This window comes from Genypterus blacodes, unplaced genomic scaffold (assembly GCF_046128005.1).
Source record: "Genypterus blacodes isolate CSIRO-AG114 ecotype Tasmania unplaced genomic scaffold, CSIRO-AGI_Gbla_v1 ptg000269l_1, whole genome shotgun sequence".
Classification (NCBI taxonomy): Eukaryota; Metazoa; Chordata; class Actinopteri; order Ophidiiformes; family Ophidiidae; genus Genypterus; species Genypterus blacodes.
The window spans coordinates 4,821-24,302 of NW_027467060.1; the positions used below are offsets into that span (position 1 = coordinate 4,821).

General features: G+C 45.4%; 2 protein-coding genes across 2 annotated transcripts; one reads left to right on the forward strand and one right to left on the reverse strand.

The window, feature by feature from the left end:
- The first annotated feature begins 3,758 nt into the window (after positions 1-3,758).
- On the forward strand, positions 3,759-6,828 carry cacng2b (calcium channel, voltage-dependent, gamma subunit 2b). Its single transcript, XM_076171739.1, has 3 exons — positions 3,759-3,771; positions 4,417-4,557; positions 6,305-6,828. The coding sequence occupies exons 1-3, from the start codon at positions 3,759-3,761 to the stop codon at positions 6,826-6,828; spliced, it is 678 nt and encodes a 225-aa protein (XP_076027854.1).
- Positions 6,829-10,986: 4,158 nt separating this feature from the next.
- ift27 (intraflagellar transport 27 homolog (Chlamydomonas)) lies at positions 10,987-19,119 on the reverse strand. Its single transcript, XM_076171732.1, has 7 exons — positions 18,959-19,119; positions 17,965-18,044; positions 15,170-15,229; positions 14,848-14,907; positions 14,604-14,721; positions 14,127-14,236; positions 10,987-13,336 (listed from the first exon to the last, which is right to left on the reverse strand). The coding sequence occupies exons 1-7, from the start codon at positions 18,990-18,992 to the stop codon at positions 13,238-13,240; spliced, it is 561 nt and encodes a 186-aa protein (XP_076027847.1). The 5' UTR covers positions 18,993-19,119; the 3' UTR covers positions 10,987-13,237.
- Positions 19,120-19,482: the final 363 nt, after the last annotated feature.

Below are 19,482 nucleotides of genomic sequence, written 5' to 3' on the forward strand. Positions count from 1 at the left end.
TATCTCCTGTGTGGGTAGTGTACAGTGTGTATGGGAAACACCCCACTCTGGAGCAGGAGAGAGTGAACGAGTGGGTGGAAGGCTGATCGATGAGTGTGTTCACTTTGTAGCTTGTTGAGCAGTGTGTGTGTGTGTGTGTGTGTGTGTGTGTGTGTGTGCACCCAGGGAGCTCCCATGGTAGTGTCCACCCCCGCCTCTATAATTCAGCCACAATTATAAGGCTCTCCTCTGCCGCAGCTAATGAAACCATAAGTCAGCCAGACACACACAGACATACACACACACACACACACACACACACACTGCAGCAGAACTAACCAAGCAGTGGGAGAAATGGAGGGAGGACAGGTGAAAGTGTAAAAGAGAGAATGAAAAAGAAAAAAGGTTTGAGAGTAGGTGGAAGATAAGAGATGTGTGTGTGTGTGTGTGTGTGTGTGTGTGTGTGTGTGTGTGTGTGTGTGTGTGTGTGTGTGCGCACTCTGGCTACTGTCTGTTGTTACATCAGAACCATACGTGTGGATGGTACATGCTTCATGTAAACTCACGTGCGGATGCAACATGATGTAATGTGACATCAGACACCGTTGATCCATTGTGACAAACACTGCACATGTGCTGCAGCGACACCTTCAGGCCAAAGACACATCCCAGCGTCCGTACGGGTCCCTTAACAATACGCAGGAACGCGTACATTCCCGCAGAATGTCCACCGTGTCGTAAAGGCTGGTTTGCACGGCGAGCAGTTTCCAGTCTCTGAGCGTCGTGTCCCCCCCCCCCGTCCTCCGGCTCTGTCCGTCTCCCTGTGTCTCTCTCTTCCTTTGATTGACTTTGCCGTGAAACATTGCTGTTCTAGATGTGTACGTTTGCCCGTCGTTCAGCCCTGCTAGATTGCCAATATTGGGACATATTGGGCATCTTCAGCTATGATGTCATGTGATGTCATATGGGGCAAGGGCAATGTCATGATGTCTTATGGGATGTCGTGATGTCATGTGGGATGTCGTGGTGTCATGTGATGTCATATGTGATGTCATGTGATGTCATATGTCATATGTGATGTCATGTGATGTCGTGATGTCGTATAGGATGTTGAGACGTGTCTTTTGAGACATCTTAAGCTACTGGAACATCTTGGGCTGTGGGACTACTTTTGTTTTAATGTATGAATGGAACTGTGTGTTTATTTATTGTTATTTATTATTTATTATTTATTTATAGTTGTTTATTTATAGTTTATTGCTGTTATTGATCACTGTTCAAAGATTCAGGCACAGCACAAATGCATTTCGTTGTATTATCATATACAATGACAATAAAAGCTATTCTATTCTATTCTATTCTATTCTATTCTATTCTATTCTATCTGTGCGGTCGTTCCCTGTTCCCCGCCTCAGCCCCAGTGGACCTGATGAAGGGTTTATGGTCCGATCTCATATCACTTTTCTTAAAGTTTGATGCATCTATAATATAAACAATCTCTGATCCATCACGATGTGGGAGCCTGTATCAACGTGGGAGGGGAGTTCACCTGAGGCTACATTTGTTTCATGACCTCCCGTGACCCCTCTTTGGATCATTTACATGATTTTTTCTGATTGGTGCAGAGATTTCTTTGTTGTCTAACAACTAGACCATCCAACTCAGATTTGCTCTAGAGTCCAGGCTGCATCCCTTTCTCTACGATAAGAGGAAAAATCAGTGGAAAACCAGAGATTCTTTTGCCCCGTTTTACTCAATTCCTGATTAAGTGGACTCAAGGGTTTCCAGAAATAAAGGCCTTTTCCCAGACCGTCCGCACACCGGTGCTGCAGCAGGAGACGAATGGATCCCACGTCTACCTGCAGCAGCCAGCAAACAGCCCCAGCTTTGTCTTTTACTAAGCACCATGGGATGACGTCGCTTTAGTACCAGACCAGAAACATGTTGTCACTCCTGTTTAAGTACCACATGCAAACCCAGCTTCAGACTCTCAAACGTGCTTGAATATTTATTTCTAATATGATGTGTATTTATGTACAGAACAGCTTTGTGGACTCACGGTGGAGCTTAAGAGGCTTCAGGAGAAGTGTTGGCGTTACAGGCTCTGCGGTCAGAATGTCTGAGGCATGTAAAGGTCACAGAGATCAACCAGTAGCCTGAGAGTGGCAGGTTCAATCCCCACAACAGCCTCAAGCGTCCCTGGAAAAGAAACTTCAAATATACGTGTAGGTTTCCTCCCCTTCACACCTCCTCCTCTCGGCGCCGCGATGCACTCAGTGGCAGGCAGCGCCTTGAGGCCAGTGCAGCGGCTAAAACTTCTTCCTTTGTAACTTGCTGCATAAAGCGAGAGACAGGAAGACAGAGAGAGAGGGAGACAGGAAGACAGAGAGAGACACAGAGAGCGAGAGAGCGAGAAAGAGAGAGAGATTGCTCAGGGCAAAGCAGCTTCACAGAGGCCTGCAATCTTCCCACCTCTTCTCTTGTCTCTTCTTCTCTCTTCTTCTCTTCTCCCCTGGTGTCCCTCCATCCCACTTGTTTTTGACGGATCCAGTCTCCCTGCACAGCTGGCTTGTTTGTATTATTCTGTATTTGTGTTGCTTCTCCTAGACCCCAGTTGAAACAATTCAATAAAAATTAGATTAAAAAACTCCCGATATATTACAGACTGCCCAGTGCAGTGAGTGGAGTGTCTGAGGACCAGTTCAGGTGTGTGTGTGTGTGTGTGTGTGTGCGTGCGTGCGTGCGTCTGGCGTGCGTGCGTCTGGCGTGCGTGCGTGCGTCTGGAGCATTACAGCTTACTCTGGAAAAATTACATGTGTGTGTGTGTGTGTGTGTGTGTGTGTGTGTGTGTGTGTTTAGTACGAGGGGCTTTCCACCTTGAAGACAAGTTGCCCTGACAGCACATGTCGATAATGAAGGGGAGTTGGGGTTAACACAAATAGGATAGAGTGGAAGAGGAAGAGGAGGAGGAGGAGGAGGTAGAGGGGCAGGTTGGTGTCTGGCCAACTCTGAGGTCACCTTAATATTTGATCTGCTTGACTGCAACTATCAGCATACAGCAGAAAGAAAGAAAGAAAGAAAGAAATCATCCGGACTGATGAGGCAGGAAAGGATGAAAAGGAAGGAAGGAAGGAAGGAAGGAAGGAAGGAAGGAAGACGGGAACAGAAAAAAAAAAAACGAAGGATCGAACGAACGAACATTGGCTTTCAGAATCTCGATGCAGTGCAGTAACAACCCCGAGGCCAATCAGCCAATCATGGAAGGCAGAGGGCAAACAGACGGACAGCTGATGGACAGACTGATAGGGCAGAGGACAGAGACAGATGGACATAACCAGAGATGGGGCGATAGAGCGATGGTCAGAGGGCTGATCGAAGGGGAAAAGAACTCTGTCCAATAGCGGAAAGATCCATGATGAAGATAGAGAAGGATGAAGAGTGGAGGGGAGGAGGACACCTTCATCTTTAAAGGACCATTACACTAAGTTTGGCCTTTTCTACATCATTCCATGCCTCTCACTCATATTTGAATCATCTCACCATACGTTCATGCAGCTGGGCTTAGGGCTTTTGGAGGTTTGCTATCAAGCAGCAGACACATCGACCCAACAGCTGAAGGCGTACGATGCACAGGTCCACTTCAAGCCAGAACAACACACACACAGACGCACTCGGACCTCTGAACTGAAGTAAGAAGTAAACTTCTGGTAGCCACAGGAGACTCAGACTGAATAAACTTGATGAAAATAAATGGTGGCCATCAAAATGAACTAGGCAGAATGAAGAGTCCAGGTATGTCTGTGTTTGGTGTGATTGATAATGTTCCGCAGGTGAGGGCTTTAACGGCTGACAGGTGTGTGTGATCACGGTTGATTGCTGGAAGAGCTTGGTGACGTAAAGTCGGGCGAAGGCGGTGACAAGCCTAGACTGAGTAAGAAGCAAATCAGACTCAGGCCAAATCCTAACAGCAGCAGTTCCTCGGTGGCGGCACTTTGTATTTTGTTTGCAATCCACAAAAGAGACATTCACCTGTTCATATTCACATATCATAGTTCACAACAGAGCCGAGGGACAATGTTCATGTTCCTGCATTGTTAGATTATTAAAGTAAAGTACTAAGTAAAGTCTGTCGAGTCATTTGACTTTCGTACAACAAAAGGTGACAACATCGACAATCTTGGTTTGAGTCATTGAGCATCATATTCTTGTCATTTAAAGTTGCAATTGTCAAATTTATGCTGGGACTTATAAGTCCGTCTTTCATCTATTGTACACTGTTCTAATTCATTCCATCATTCATTCTGCAGCCTTGGAAAAGATAAAGTGGTATGATAACAATTTCTGACTTTCACTGTATTGGATTATAATGAATGGTACGTCTGCATGTGTGTGTGTGTGTGTGTGTGTGTGTGTGTGTGTGTGTGTGTGTGTGCGCAGGCGCGGTACGGGCCTCCAGTATCTTCCCCATCCTGAGTGTGATCTTACTCTTCATGGGCGGGCTGTGCATCGCCGCCAGCGAGTTCTACAAGTCACGCCACAACATCATCCTCAGCTCCGGCATCCTCTTCGTCTCCGCAGGTACAAAAGGGAAGAGTGGGATGACGGAAAGGGAGGAGGGAGGGAGGGAGGGAGGGAGGGGGGGGATATGAGTGTACCCTATTAGCCTGATGCTAACACGTTTCCATTAGTCAGGTTCATGAAAATTAGCAGTGATTCTTAACCTGCAAAAGGGAACATGTGGGCCATTCGGTCATTTTCGGTCATTGGCCAAATATCTTTGTGGGCCACTATTTGGTGACTCCTACGCTAGCATATGAAAAGGAAATGAAAAGACAAAATCGGAGGAGGAGGAGGAGGAAGAGGAGGAGGAGAGGAAGAGAAAGCAGAGCTGTAAGAGATGAAACTAATAAAGAGGAACACTGAAGACAGAATCCAATCATGTTTCCAGCAACAAACACAAAACGTCAGTGTGGCGCGGCTGCAAATGAAAAATGTTTTGGAGGCAGCCAACGCCAACAACGCCGCACGCTGACCGCCAGGCCATGTTTCCTGCGCAGCGTTTGATGTGTGCGGCATGCAGTGACCGTCTCCCCAGGATGAATGTTGCAGAGACAAAGATAGCGCAGTTTGCCATTTTGTCAGAGCAATTTTGTGTTTCCCTGTGCATGTGTGTGTGTGTGTGTGTGTGTGTGTTTGCTTGCATACTCTGGTTCTAGGCCATGGCCTACTGCGCCGTGCTAGATAACGAGTTCCCCTCCGAGTCAGAAGTGAGAGATACAGTTCTCTCTCTCTCTCTCTCTCTCTCTCTCTCTCTCTCTCTCTCTCCCTCTCCCTCTCTCTCATGGACTCTGTCTGTCTCTCTTCCTGTTGCTAGGCTAGGAGGAGGCCATTGGGATTACACTCTAAAAATAAGGTGTCCCTGATACTCCTCTTCTGCTCTGATCCGTCTTAATCAGCCCTTCACACTCCTCACACCTCAATCTGTTGTTTCATCTCCTTGTACTCGATCTGCATATCATCATCTGTGTGTGTCTGCGTGTTTGTCTGGCTCCACAGACGTCTCCATTCCTGCCGATAGCTATAATGTGCGAGAAATGAAATAAGCGATGACATAATAGAGGGAGGAGGAGTTGTGGAAAGATGGAGGAAGATAAATGAGACAGAAAATCACATTTGTCTGTTTTTGTCGGGTGTGAAAGAGGAGGAAAGAGGAAGAACAAACAGAGAGTGATTCCCACCAGCTGACCTCTGATTGGCTCTTACATGCAAGACTACTTAGTTTGTTTGCTTATCATCACGTCGTTTTCTTCAAATGCTACAGATCCCCGATAACCACACAACCTGAGCTCAAGGGCCGAGTAGATGAATGAATAATAATAGAAAAAATATTTCAGCATTTATAAAACATATTTTAATCGTATCATAAATATGAAATTGATACAATTTTTAAAAATTTTCCCCAAAATACACTCAAAAAACATGAAGTGAAAAAAAGAACAAGAAGATGAAGAGACGATTTCTGATCGCTCACATTTTTTGAAAGTATGCCCTTGAGTTTTTGAAAGAGGCTGTTTTTTATGAACAGATTGCAGTTTGATGTTATTTTATGTGTATGTTCACTCGTGTAGTCATCGAGACTCTTCCTGTCTGAGGCCCAAACACCAGACGCTCTGCAAACCCTCACTTTCTGGTGGTGTAAAGTGAATGAATGATGTCTTAAACCTTAGCGGGTTTAGCGGGTTTAGCGGGTGTGTGGCTTATTTGAGTAATGTGTTGGCTGTACTTAAGTTTTGATGTAATCTTCCTCCTCTTCTTCCCATCCCAGGCCTGAGCAACATCATAGGAATCATTGTGTACATATCAGCCAACGCTGGGGACCCTTCCAAAAGTGACTCCAAGAAGAACAGCTACTCCTACGGCTGGTCCTTCTACTTTGGCGCCCTGTCCTTCATCATGGCTGAAATGGTGGGTGTGCTGGCCGTGCACATGTTCATCGACCGACATCGAGAGTTGCGTGTGGGAGCAAGGGCTGCCGACTACCTCCAGGGCGCGGCTATCACGCGTATCCCCAGCTACCGCTACCGCTACCGCCGCCGCTCACGATCCTCGTCCCGCTCCACCGACCCCTCGCACTCCCGAGAGGCATCGCCAGTGGGCCTCAAAGCCTTCGGGACTCTCCCTTCCACCGAGCTGTCAATGTACACACTGCCCAAGGGCCAAACAGGCACCCCGACAGCCACCTATAACTCCACGGAGAGGGACCACAACTTCCTGCAGGTCCACAACTGCATCCAGAAGGACCTCAAAGACTCGGGTGGCACCGCCAACCGACGCACCACGCCCGTATGAAACTGATAGAGACCTCAGACACTGAAAAAAATTGGAGGGAATTGGGGGAGGCAGCAAATGATTGATTAGGGTGAAGGAAAACGTAAAGAGGAAGAAAAGGGGGCCAAAGGGGGTAGATGGACAGAGGGGGGAAATGACTCCACAGCACCTCAGATGATCTCTGAGTTTCCATGTTAAAAAAAAGAAACACAGAAATAAAATGCATAAAAAGAAATGTGCATGATTTTCCCATCTACCATTGTTTAACAAGTTTTGAAATAGTTTGTCAAGATTTGAGGGGGAGGATGGGGAACAGAGACGTCGGGAGGGGGGGGAGAGGGATGCTGCTGGTTGCCTGTGGAGACGTGGAGCGGCGGGCGGGGCCGGACAGCCCGACTAAAGACAAACTTTGTATTTTTTACTCTCTTCCTCAGTCTGCAGAAATGGGGACCATGGTTTGAACCCCTGGCCCCGCCTATGATCCCGCCCTCAAGCTACCATCCCACTGAGCGCCTCTCCCCTGCCCCGACACACACACACACACACACACACACACACACACACACACACCTAACCTCCCTTAAGCCCCACCCCTTTCTTTAGTTGCTGTATCTTCTTGATTTCATTCTTTATTCGCATTAATACTGTGAACCGTTGCGGTGTGGGATTTTAGCAGGGAGCAAATCAAGCCGCAAAAAACATATAAGTTAATATATGTATTGATTATATATGAATATATATGTTAATGAATCATGATTAGATTTCCCTCGCGCAAATACGACAAGGGGAAAAAAAGAAAAGAGACAAGCAAAACTCAAGTCGTCACAGGAGATCTAAACGGAGGATTCATCATGATGGACACAAAAGACTTCCGCCTACTTGACAAACTAATATTTGATTAGTATTACACATTTTATCGTATTCTTTTACAAAAACAAACCCTTTGGCCTTCCGCCGAAGCCCCGGCAGCCATCTTTGCTCAGAGTCGACGCGAAGCGGCGGCGAGCCGAGAGAACTCTGGGTGATGGATTGAGCTCTCGGCATACTCAAAGAAGACTGTGGACATTGAGACGCTACTACTGCCAAAGACACAAAGTAGTGCGTGGGAGAATGCGGCATCCAGCAAGGTGAAGAAGCTAAGTGACTCCAAATAATTAAGAAATTTACATGCATGCTGATCAAAATCATCCAATCTGCTTTTGAGGAACCTATGTTTTGAACAACTGAACTATGAAATATGTAAGGGGGCGGGAGTGACGAAGCATAAATTAATGTGACCGTACTGTGTCTATTTCTGTTTCTTTATCCTTTTCTTTTTTTCAACTGGGTAATTTTTGGGCAGGGCTTCATTACGCTTGAAACAAAAAGAACAAACCTTGAGGAACTCATCAAGGCTTTTTTAACAAAAGACAAATCTCATCTCTCTTCACATATAGGTACAGATTTTCTTCTATTCCTTTGAACTCTCACACAGCCTTAGTCTCTTTTCTTTTCTCGTCTGGTTTTTTTTCTCTCATTTGTTCTTTGGTTTGGCGTTGTGTTGTTGTAAATGAGAATTTTAAAAAAAGCGTAATGTCTTTCAAGGTGCCAAAACTGAATGATTCTGAACTTGGATGCATCAAGTCCTGATGACAAATAAAAATTGGACCCCCATGTAGGGAACAGAACAAGTGTCTTGTATCTTGTGTAACTATGGACGCGATGCTGCACAACTTTCCATGTAGCTGGGCCGTGTTTAGAGATGATCTTTTTTCATGGTTTACAGGTCTTTCTCACGTCTAGCAGCTCACTTTGTACGTTGAAGCATTTTGGAGGTATTTGTTGTCAAATGACCGGGTCTGTAGGTCTTTGAATGGACTCTTATGGACATGTTGCTTTTTCTTCAACAGTGCAAAGATAGAAGTTACGCACGCCACAATAAAAGCTAAACGTATCTCCTGGATTCACTAACAGAGCTGTGTTACGCTCTAAGAATGGCATCACAACACCCAGAAGTTACTTAAGAAAGTAATACATAAAAAGGAAAATATCACAGAAAAACACTTTCTGATGGTGAGCATACTTGTATCTTACTAAAATCCACATAGGGCAGCTTTTAGAGTCTTTTCCACATTTTCCATGGATTAACAAGGATCCACTCTATGAGCTTTGGACCTGGTAAGTGAATACCAAACACCTCCAAATGTCAAGTTTTTTTTGCCATTTGTACGCTAAAAACCTGAACTTTTAGTATCAATTTCGCAAACAAATTTTTCATCTTCTCCATTGCCGAGTCCTCGCCCAAGTGATTATATCTCTGTTTAAAATACACAGAATTTTTATTATTATGGGATGACGCATTCTGTGGCCTTTAAGGGCAACTTTCGTGCCTTTATTTTCACACATGGAGAATATCCCCTCCCATAACAGCGATCAGTTCCTCTGTAGTGAGAATGTAATCTGACCCCGCAGACCAAAGGACCCTCAAATAATGGATTATTATGGGCAAAAGGGTTTGTTTTGTCATTGGGTGACTTGGACTACTGATGAGGGACAACGCCTGAGTGGAATTTGAGGATGTGTGTGGCCCATCGGTTCCGTACAAACTACTATTGTTCATTTATGGGAAGCAACTGGTAAGACTTACTGGTTCATGTAGGATTAGTGATGCACAGTAGAGCAGCTATTGACAGAGGGAACCACTAACTGAAGGCTCCACTGAGGTTCCCACCACCACAATCAGGTAGGAGACACCGAGGTACCACATCCATGCAAGAAAGGCAAGGTGAGCAAAGGCACCACAAGAAGGCTGTAAATACTTGTATGAAGTCTAACCATTAACGTCATGATTTCAGCAGATAACAATGTGACGCTTTGTCCTCCTTTGTCCACATGAATGATGTGAACAATCTATGCGACAACAGACGCAATGAATAAATGAAGAAGTGCTGTAATCTAACCGTTAATCTAAAATGTGACTGTTTTGAGAGCTTTATCAAAAGGACACATACTTCAGTGGATACACCACAAAATTACACTTTGGTGTCTGTGTATGCACACTGGAAACTAAAATAGCAACCAATGCACAACAAAAACAACATCAATAGCTCCTTTGCTTGTTGTATTTTACTGAAGAAGTCTTTATCGTCTTTTAAACGTGTGGGTAACGCCAAATGTCCTCGCACAGCCTCTCCCCAAACACAGCATCCATTTTACTTAGCATAGCATAGCATACGCTGGTGCAGAAAGCCTAATCACCATCTAAGAAAATAAACCCTTGTTAAATTTGCTTCAGGATTAAACAATGTAGACAAAGGATCAGATTGGAGCCACTTCAAAAGAAAAGATGTTAGCACATCAGATATAGGGCCATTACTTCGAATTAGCTGTGCAGATTTGAGGGTTAAACGCGTTCTCATTGGAAGGAACGCCAGGAGTGAATTGCAACATAAACACAACTTCCTCGGGGTGCAAACTGTGCTGCAATGTGTCGCCGTTGTTCAAAAGAGTTTCACAGTATTCATTCTTTTGGAAAACAAGCACAAACACTTTGTCCTGGTTTTTCAACTTCCAGTCGTCTCTCTCCTCACTCCATCGCTCATGCTCACTTGTTCACTTACTCGCTCAGTCTCAATCTCTCTCTTACTCAGTCACTCCTGTACTCACTTGCTCATTCCTTCCTTGCTTAATTGTTAATTTCTCTTTGTCTCAATAAGTAAGTTCCTATCCCTTAATTTCTCGTTCACTCACTCACTCACTCACTCACTCACGCCCTTCCCCCTTGGTTGGCTGACCAGATATTCAATTGGCTGTGGAACAAATGTCAAACTCTTAAACGTCAGCCTTGGTGAACTGCTGCATGATACTCTCTCATTCTCTCTGTGTCCTCTCTCTCACTCCCTCTCCCTCTCCCTCTCCCTCACACTGCCCCAGTGCGTTGATCAAAGTGGCTGGCATGTCTCTCTGCAGTACTGCTGTGATCACTGAAGAGAGGCGAGAGAGGGGAGGACAGAGGGAAGAGGGAGAAAAAGGGAGCAGAGCAGTCGGAGGAGCCAGATTCAGACAGCACCATGCTGCCCCCTTCTGGTTTGGAGGTACACACTCAATCATCCAGGCCATGTTGGGTTTCTTGGTGAAACTACGACTTAAACCAATACAACTGAAAAAGAGAGTTCGATCCTTCATGACATGCATTGTTAAAAAATAATCTTTATTGAAAAAACAACAACAATGAAATGTGGTGTGGTCATTTCTGAAGCTAATTCTTAAAGCATACAGCGGTTAAGCACAAAGGCAGCAGGCGCCACGCAGGTGAACAGGTGAACAGGTGCTTTGAATCAATGCCTCATCACCATTACAAAGATTATCATGTGTGGGAGAGACAGAAAAAGAGGCAGTGTAGGTGTTTGATAGGAACTGGAGCTCTTCGCCCTGTGCTCAGGCTGTGCTGTGAATACAAATCTGTGTGTGTGTGTGTGTGTGTGTGTGTGTGCGTGAAGAGAAGTGCACAGAAATATAACTGAAATGAAATGAAACGCTGGTGTCTCACAGTAGAGTGAGACGTTGGATGCGTACAGTACAAACTGTATGTTTGCTACAGCCGACGCTACATTTCTAAGCACGACTAAAAGAGCCCGATCAATAAAGAGACTCTGAACATACAGCTGCATGATGTTTCTTACTAGGGATCCTCGATTTTCAACTGATCATTAAGTAGAATAACAAAAAAGAAACTCAAAGTTGTTGTCTACTTTTGGTGCCTTTAATAAAGGAGCAATTGATCCCACATATTACAAACAGCAGCAAAGGTTGGAGCTGGGAAAAGGTCACGACACTTGGTTGTGCCCTATGGCCTCCAAAAATTCTGCCCATCGCCTTAAGTACAAGTTGAGATTCCCCACTCCTGCTAGCGTGTGTGTGAGTGTGTTACAAGTTCACCAGGCTCATCTGTCAGAAGCTAAAAACAAATGAACACCATCAACCTACACATACAGTGAACAGATGTGTGAAGTACCTGCTGGCGCACACACAACACACTCGCACACACACACGTAAACGGTAGGAAAAGAGGAAAAGAGAGATGGAGGGAGAGAGGGAGAGAGGGAGAGTGGCCGCACCCTCACGCGAACGCCGCGGCAGCTGGAGAGGACGAGGACAGGGCGTCGGCCTGCGTTGAATGGGAGGCGGCTAATTAAAAAGGTGATTTACTGGCCGTGCACGGCTGAAACGTGGCAAGAGAGAGAGGGACCCTAGAAAGGCGTTCCTGCTTTTGGACTTCCTGTTTCCTATCTTCCTACAAATGCAGAGACAGCGTCAAGAGAAGACAGAGAGACGAGAGATGAAGGAAAGACAAAGACTGAACCAGAGAGAGAGACAGGGAGATGAGGAGGACGAGGCCGGGAACAAGGTGACATTGAGATCAAGACTAAACATAAAGAGAAACAGGGTGAGGTCATAAATGTGGGTTACAATGAACTCAAGCTCCTCAGGGCAAAATCTGGAACAGGCGTCTATGCAGAGGATGGAGGACCAGGGAGAGGGGTCGTACCAAGTGAGGAGAGGAGGAGGGGAGGAGGGGAGAGGAGGAGAGGAGAGGAGAGGAGAGGAGAGGAGGAGGAAAGGAGGAGGAGAGGAGACAAGAGGAGAGGAGACAAGAGGAGAGAAGAGGAGGAGATGAGAGAAGAGAAGAGGAGAGGAGAGGAGAGGAGAGGAGATGAGAGAAGAGAAGAGAAGAGGAGAGGAGAGCACGAGAGGAGAGGAGAGGAGAGGAGAGGAGGGGAGAGGATGGAGGACCAGGGAGAGGGTTCATACCAAGTGACAGACAGGAGGAGAGGAGAGGAGAGGAGAGGAGAGGAGAGGAGAGGAGGAGGAGAGGAGACAAGAGGAGAGGAGAGGAGAGGAGGAGATGAGAGAAGAGAAGAGGAGAGGAGAGGAGAGGAGAGGAGATGAGAGAAGAGAAGAGAAGAGGAGAGGAGAGCACGAGAGGAGAGGAGAGGAGAGGAGAGGAGGGGAGAGGATGGAGGACCAGGGAGAGGGTTCATACCAAGTGACAGACAGGAGGAGAGGAGAGGAGAGGAGAGGAGAGGAAAGGAAAGGAAAGGAGAGGAGGAGGCCTTTTGTGTTTCTATAACAAGTAAAGGTTCCACTGCTTTAATATTATTTCCGGCTGAAAGCAAAAAGACAGACTAATAAAGAAACAAATCCTTTACTTGTCAAAGACGTTAAATTAGACTGGAGAGAGGATGATGTCATACAAAGACAAAACAACACATTTAGGACACGAGAGCAGAAACATAGGAAAGCACTTTCATACAAATACAAAACTGTGTATGTGTGCGTGTGCGTGTGTGTGTGTGTGTGTGTGTGTGTGTGTGTGTGTGTGTGTGTGTGTGTGTGTGTGTGCGCGTGCGTGCGTGCGTGCGTGCGTGCGTGCGTGTGTGTGTGTGTGCTGCTAGCTCAGGTTTTGGATGCTCTCTCTGCGTTCCTGGTAGAGCGAGTGGAAGGCTCGGGCTAAACTGAGCAGCGGTGCGTCACAGTTCTCCATTTCTTTCTGAAAGAAACAAACATGGACACAGTGAACACACACACACAACCTACAGTAACACATACAGTAGTATCATGCAGTAACGCACAGGAGCCCACAGTAACGTACACTCATGTACAATAACGCACTGTAAGACACAGTAATGTACAGTAACACACACACACACAATAATGTACAGTAACACACACACACGGTAACACACAGTAATGTACAGCAACACACACACACACAGTAACACACAATAATGTACAGTAACACACACACACACACACACACACAGTAACACACAGTAATGTACAGTAACACACACACACACAGTAACACACAGTGACACACAGTAATGTACAGCAGCACACACACACACACACAGTAACACACAATAATGTACAGTAACACACACACACAGTAACACACAGTAATGTACAGCAACACACACACACACAGTAACACACAGTAATGTACAGTAACACACACACACACACACAGTAACACACAGTAATGTACAGTAACACACACACACACAGTAACACACAGTGACACACAGTACTGTACAGCAACACACACACACACACAGCGACACACAGTAACAAACACACACACACACACACACTACTGTACAGTAACACACACACACACTGTAACACACACACACACCAAAACACACAGTAACACATAGTAATGTACAGTAACACACACACACACACACAGTAACACACAGTACTGTACAGTAACACACACTGTAACACACTGTAACACACACATAGAAACACACAGCACTGATTTGTATTCCACTCACAGCAGACGTCTCATAGTACTCCAAGCCCTGGCCCTGGGCCCATTCCTTGGCCACGGATGCTTGGACCTCCCTCCTAGCCGAGAGGTCTGATTTGTTGCCCACCAGGACACCTGAACCACACACACACACACACACACACACACACACACACACACACACACACACACACACACACACACACACACACACACACACACACACACACACACACACACACACACACACACACACACACACACACACACACACACACACAATTGATTAGCAAAGTGATGGTTCTCTTTAGCCCTCTCTATACATGTTGGCAATCCTGAGGCCAGAGTGGGGATTTCAGGTCGCTGCTTCATTCCTGCACCTGGCTGTGTGAACATTCCTACAGCAGGTACTCCAACCATAGATTTGTGGAAAGGTCTTATGTTTACCACAAGATAGTGTGACCTGTATGTGATTGAACTGCTTCTGTATGTCCTACATTACCTGGAATGTTGAGGCCCAGGCAGTGGGCTCGGACTCTGTCCAACCACAGGCTACAGTTGGCGAAGGATTTCTCGTTGGTCAGGTCAAAAACCAGGCAAAGCAAGGAGGGTTCACCCCACTGTGGACGGGACGGTGACAGACAAAGGATCATAGCGGCAAAGCGTAGGGATTAGATCAGATTACAGGGGTGAATCTGGGAGTGACAGGTTTAATGTGAATTGAATAACTGGAGGATCGGTCTCACCATTTTCCCGCAGGATTCCACAAAGGTCTCCCGCCCTGCCGAGTCTGTGATGTACAGCTCCTGGTGAGCAAAGACGAGGAGAGGCGGTCACTCTTAGTGTCTCGCTGCTTTGGCATTCATGTTCTCGCTGCAACCCAGCCTCAGAACATGATTACAGACGGAAAACTGCCAGTAGTAAATGGGCAAAGTTTGTACAGACGCCACATAAGAAAGGACCCACAAGTCATTACTGTTCCCTAACACTGTATCTGTAGACGGACCCTTGTGGAGTTCTGTGCAGCGAGGAAGGACAGACGGTAGAACACAACATGGCCGGACTCACCACGCTGTCGCTGGTTTCTGGGACGTTGACGGATTTCATCAGCAGTTCCACTCCTGCCGTCTGCCAAACAAACACAGTAAGAACACGATGTAATGACTCAACGTGACTTGGGATCGGGATAAAGTCTCTCACAGTCTCCACAGTTCACACTGTCTGATTAGTGTGTTTCCTTGTGACTCAATGTTCTTGTTGGTAGTTCCATCAAGGCCATTTTTAAGATAAACTTTAATGTGTCCTTTAGCCCAGGATTATTCCAAAAAATTCCAAAAGACTTTGAGGAAAGGTGTAGGAGGTTTGAGAAGAGAAGAGACGAGAGAAGAGAAGACAAGAGAAGAGAGAAGAGAGAAGAGAGACTGAGTTGTTGTCTAGTAGAGACGGATCAAAGGTCAAGTCTCAAGTACCAAATCGAGACAGACAAGTCAGGTTCCTAATCAAACTCCAAGTCAAGTCCCAAGGTAAGACAGGAAAGGAGAGAGAGGGCAATAAATGTGATAGATCTGCTCCAATCCTAATTAAACCAGACGAGCCTCCCTCATGACTTAAGAGATCTGAAGAACATCTGAGTGGATTGGAAGCGTCGGTCTTTCACCTCCTCCTAAAGATTGTGTGAGATGCTACGGCAACCTCGGAGAAGAAAGCTGAGGTACGTTCATGTCGGCGCTGAACTGGTTTGGTTCAGATCTCGAGCTCACGATGAAGTGCGACATTTACCCAAATCACACCCAGAAACCGTTCATAACAAGCATCCGCCTACACACACGCACACACGCTGCAGGCCCACTAATGAGTGGGCTAATGAGCTGGCGTGATGCATAGGAAGCCTCTTGCTGGAATGTCAACGAGGGCCTATTAGTAACAAATAGGATGGAATATAACGGGCCGTCTGACATTTTCAAAGGAGTACGTGAGCAGAATGGCCGACAGCCTGGTTTACCCTTCACAATCAAAAGTTGAAGAACATGAAGGATGACTTCTGCTGCGCCGGCACCTGAAATTACTTCAGAGTGCTCGAGTCCTTTTTCACATCGCTCACAACGGAGAGGACACGCCGTCCCCTGAGTCCAAACTCCACCCTACAACACAGGCCTGAACACATTTAGCACTGCTGCTGGGAATGGGCTCTTTGGGCAAATGAGAAAGGGAGAACCCGGAAATGTAATCCAAACTCGCTCAGGGACATTGTTAATTGTAACATTAAGGATTGTGGAGACATTTGGACGCTCATGGAACACAGATGTCTGAGTGTGGCGCTCTGTGGAGTGGAGGCCATGGTGGCAACATGAAACAGCATCATCCCACTTGGATACCAGAGTCGCTGGAGCTGGAGTTCCTCTTAAATGATGATAAAAAAAATATTTCATCAAGCAACAGGACAGTGTCTGGCTTCAAACAGGTTTTTAACAGTTGCATAGCAACAGCAGAGGCTGCGACCAGCACATTCCCAAGGGCATTTTTTCAGAGATGCTAGCTAATGACAGCACTTTGGTCTGCAGGTACACAACTCCTGTTTAACACAAGCCCACTCTCATTGGCTTCTATGTTACACACTCTTCATACATTTGTATATGTTTCCATACTGCACACATTCCCGATTTGGTGTCTATTCTCATAGTGTCTGTCCAGCGGTTGTTTGTTTGTGTGTGTGTGTGTGTGTGTGTGTGTGTGTGTGTGTGTGTGTGTGTGTGTGTGTGTGTGTGTGTGCTTGTTAACTACCTGTTCTGGTGGCTTTCCAGAATCCTGCTGCATTAATTATCGATGTTTGTGTCACCTCAGAACCCCCAATACTACTGACACAGCAAGAGCCACACACACACACACACACACACACACACACACACACACACACACACACACACACACACACACACACACACACACACACACACACACACACACACACACACACACACACACACACACACACACACACACACACACACGCTTTGGTGCTGTATTCTGCTCACGGACTAGCTGCAGGTTTTAACGGTGAATTAGGCAAATGTGTGTGTTAAATATGCATGATTCCGAGGTTATGCAGCGATGCAGCGATGCATCTTCACAAGTGAATGCACTGCACATAGGATGTTGACGTGGCCATCTAGACTGCAGTTAGGCAGTGGCAAAGACAATCACTCTGCCTACATGACCTCATACATCAGGGAGCCCATTGAATGATGAGTGGATGTCAGAGAGAGAGAGTCAACAGGATCATTAATTTAAAAGCATTTACTTCAGCACACCTTCAAAAAAAGACATGAAACTAAATCAGAGGTTTTTAATAAGAACCTCTTCTGAATTGGTTGAAGTGATTACAGCTGAGTCATGATGCAGTCTTATCCCAGAGTGCTTCTGCTCTGTCTGTGTACGAATCTCTGATGACCTGATCTGTAACATTGACATGCAGCTTGCTCTTGTAACGCTGACAGGTAACCGCGCTCCATCTAAAGCAGGAGATTCCTCTCATTAAGGTGAGGAGGAACCATTCAGTGAATCCAGATGCTGTAGTCTTTAAGTGGGCCGAGTACCTGAATGCTGAGCATCTCAGCGCTCAGTGGCACATTGATCTGTTTATTCCTGACCTGCTGATGTCTATTCTGGTAATGAGCCAAGGAAAGAAAGCCTGTGTGAGTCTTCAATCATTCGCCCTGTGGATAATCCCAGTCCCCAAATCCCACTGACAGATGCTTTACAACAAGAGCTCTGTGTTATTCTGTGTGAGGTGAATATCCTGCTGCAGATGAATGTCAACAGGATGTTTGTAAGGGTTTCTGTTAAAGATGCGTTCAGGCTCTCACCATGCTGTAGTTCTTCTGGAAGAGAGTGCCGTCGGTGTGGAAGACGTGAGAGAGGGCGCTCTTCCCCACTGCAGCGTCTCCTGTACGCAACATACATGTGGGCCATTACATACATGCAGAACAATTCTATACAGAGTGAAGATAAATCACACTTAATGTTAAGAGCCTCAAAATAATAACATAGAATTTATTTAATACTTAGAAAAACCTTCATAGGGTTCAACATCAAAAAAGTTTCATAGAAAGTAATGAATACAGATACATACATGAGGTTAAAAGTCAAATACTAAGAATCACAAATAAAGATTTAATCTAATGCTCGCTGCATTAAAGGAGAAAATACAAGCACAGATCTGTTTTTTTTTTTTTTTACTTCAACTAGGAGCTTTTAAAAGTGTGTTTGTTTTCTTTTTGCTTTCATTTCAAAGTCATTGTTATGATTGTTCTTTCTCCAATTTTTTAGCAACTCAAACTTTTCCTAAACTGGACTACAACCTTGTTTGTATGCCGCTTATCTTTACGTGAGACTTTTAATGTATTTATGTTTTTATTTGTTTCTTTTATTAATCTCATTTTGAGGAATTTATCTTTCTGCCTCTCTCACTCTCGATTGAAGTGTGTGTGTTTGTTTTTAACCCCTCAAGAGCTACAATCATGTTGTGCTACAGAAAAAAAGATTATTATTATTATTATTGTTATTATTATTATTATTATTATTAAAGCTACTACTTGACTACCCGGCTGTAAAGCCCGAAGTCGAATCAAAGAGCTAGTAGAGCAACACTTTATCAACGACATTTGCAAGTTAATGATGATGAGTCAAGTCAAAACTAAACAATTTCCCAGTTTGGGATCAATAAAAGTATCTATCTATCATTTATCTATCTGCCCGTTTAAACCCGGCGTTGAGGCTAACTTTGGTTAGCTTTAGCGCTGTTAAAGCTCATCACGCAGAAAGACTAAACTCGTCGATACTAGGGAAACAATCACCTACCGACAAGCAGACACTTCGCCCTCAACTTCACCATTTCAAAGGATAGCGTCCCAAAGCGCTAACCAGCCTGTAAGTCTGTTCAAAGCCGCCAAAGAGTCTCCATGTTTGATACAAACAAATCGACGACAATCTGCTTCCTCGTGCCTCGGCAACATGGACACAACACGTCTCTAGGCAACCGGCTGTGCGATCGCCTCATTGGTCCAGTCAGTAAGCACGTAAAGCGTGTCGGTACTAGCTGCGCTGTCATTGGCTAATTGGGTACACGTTGATAGTGTCGCCCTGAGTTTGGGCTGTCAGACTTCTTGTTATGAATTCCGCTATATGAGCTTTGGTTATGTATGTATAACATTAAAAACCTCACAATATAGCTGTAAATGAACGTTTTAACCTATTAACCGTATTCTTAAACATGTTAACGTGATGTATGAGAACCTTGCAAGGGCATCAGAATAAATCAAACCTCAAGGCCGCTAGAGGGCGGCGTTTTTATATTTCCTCAGCGTCTCTGTGTTATTAAATAT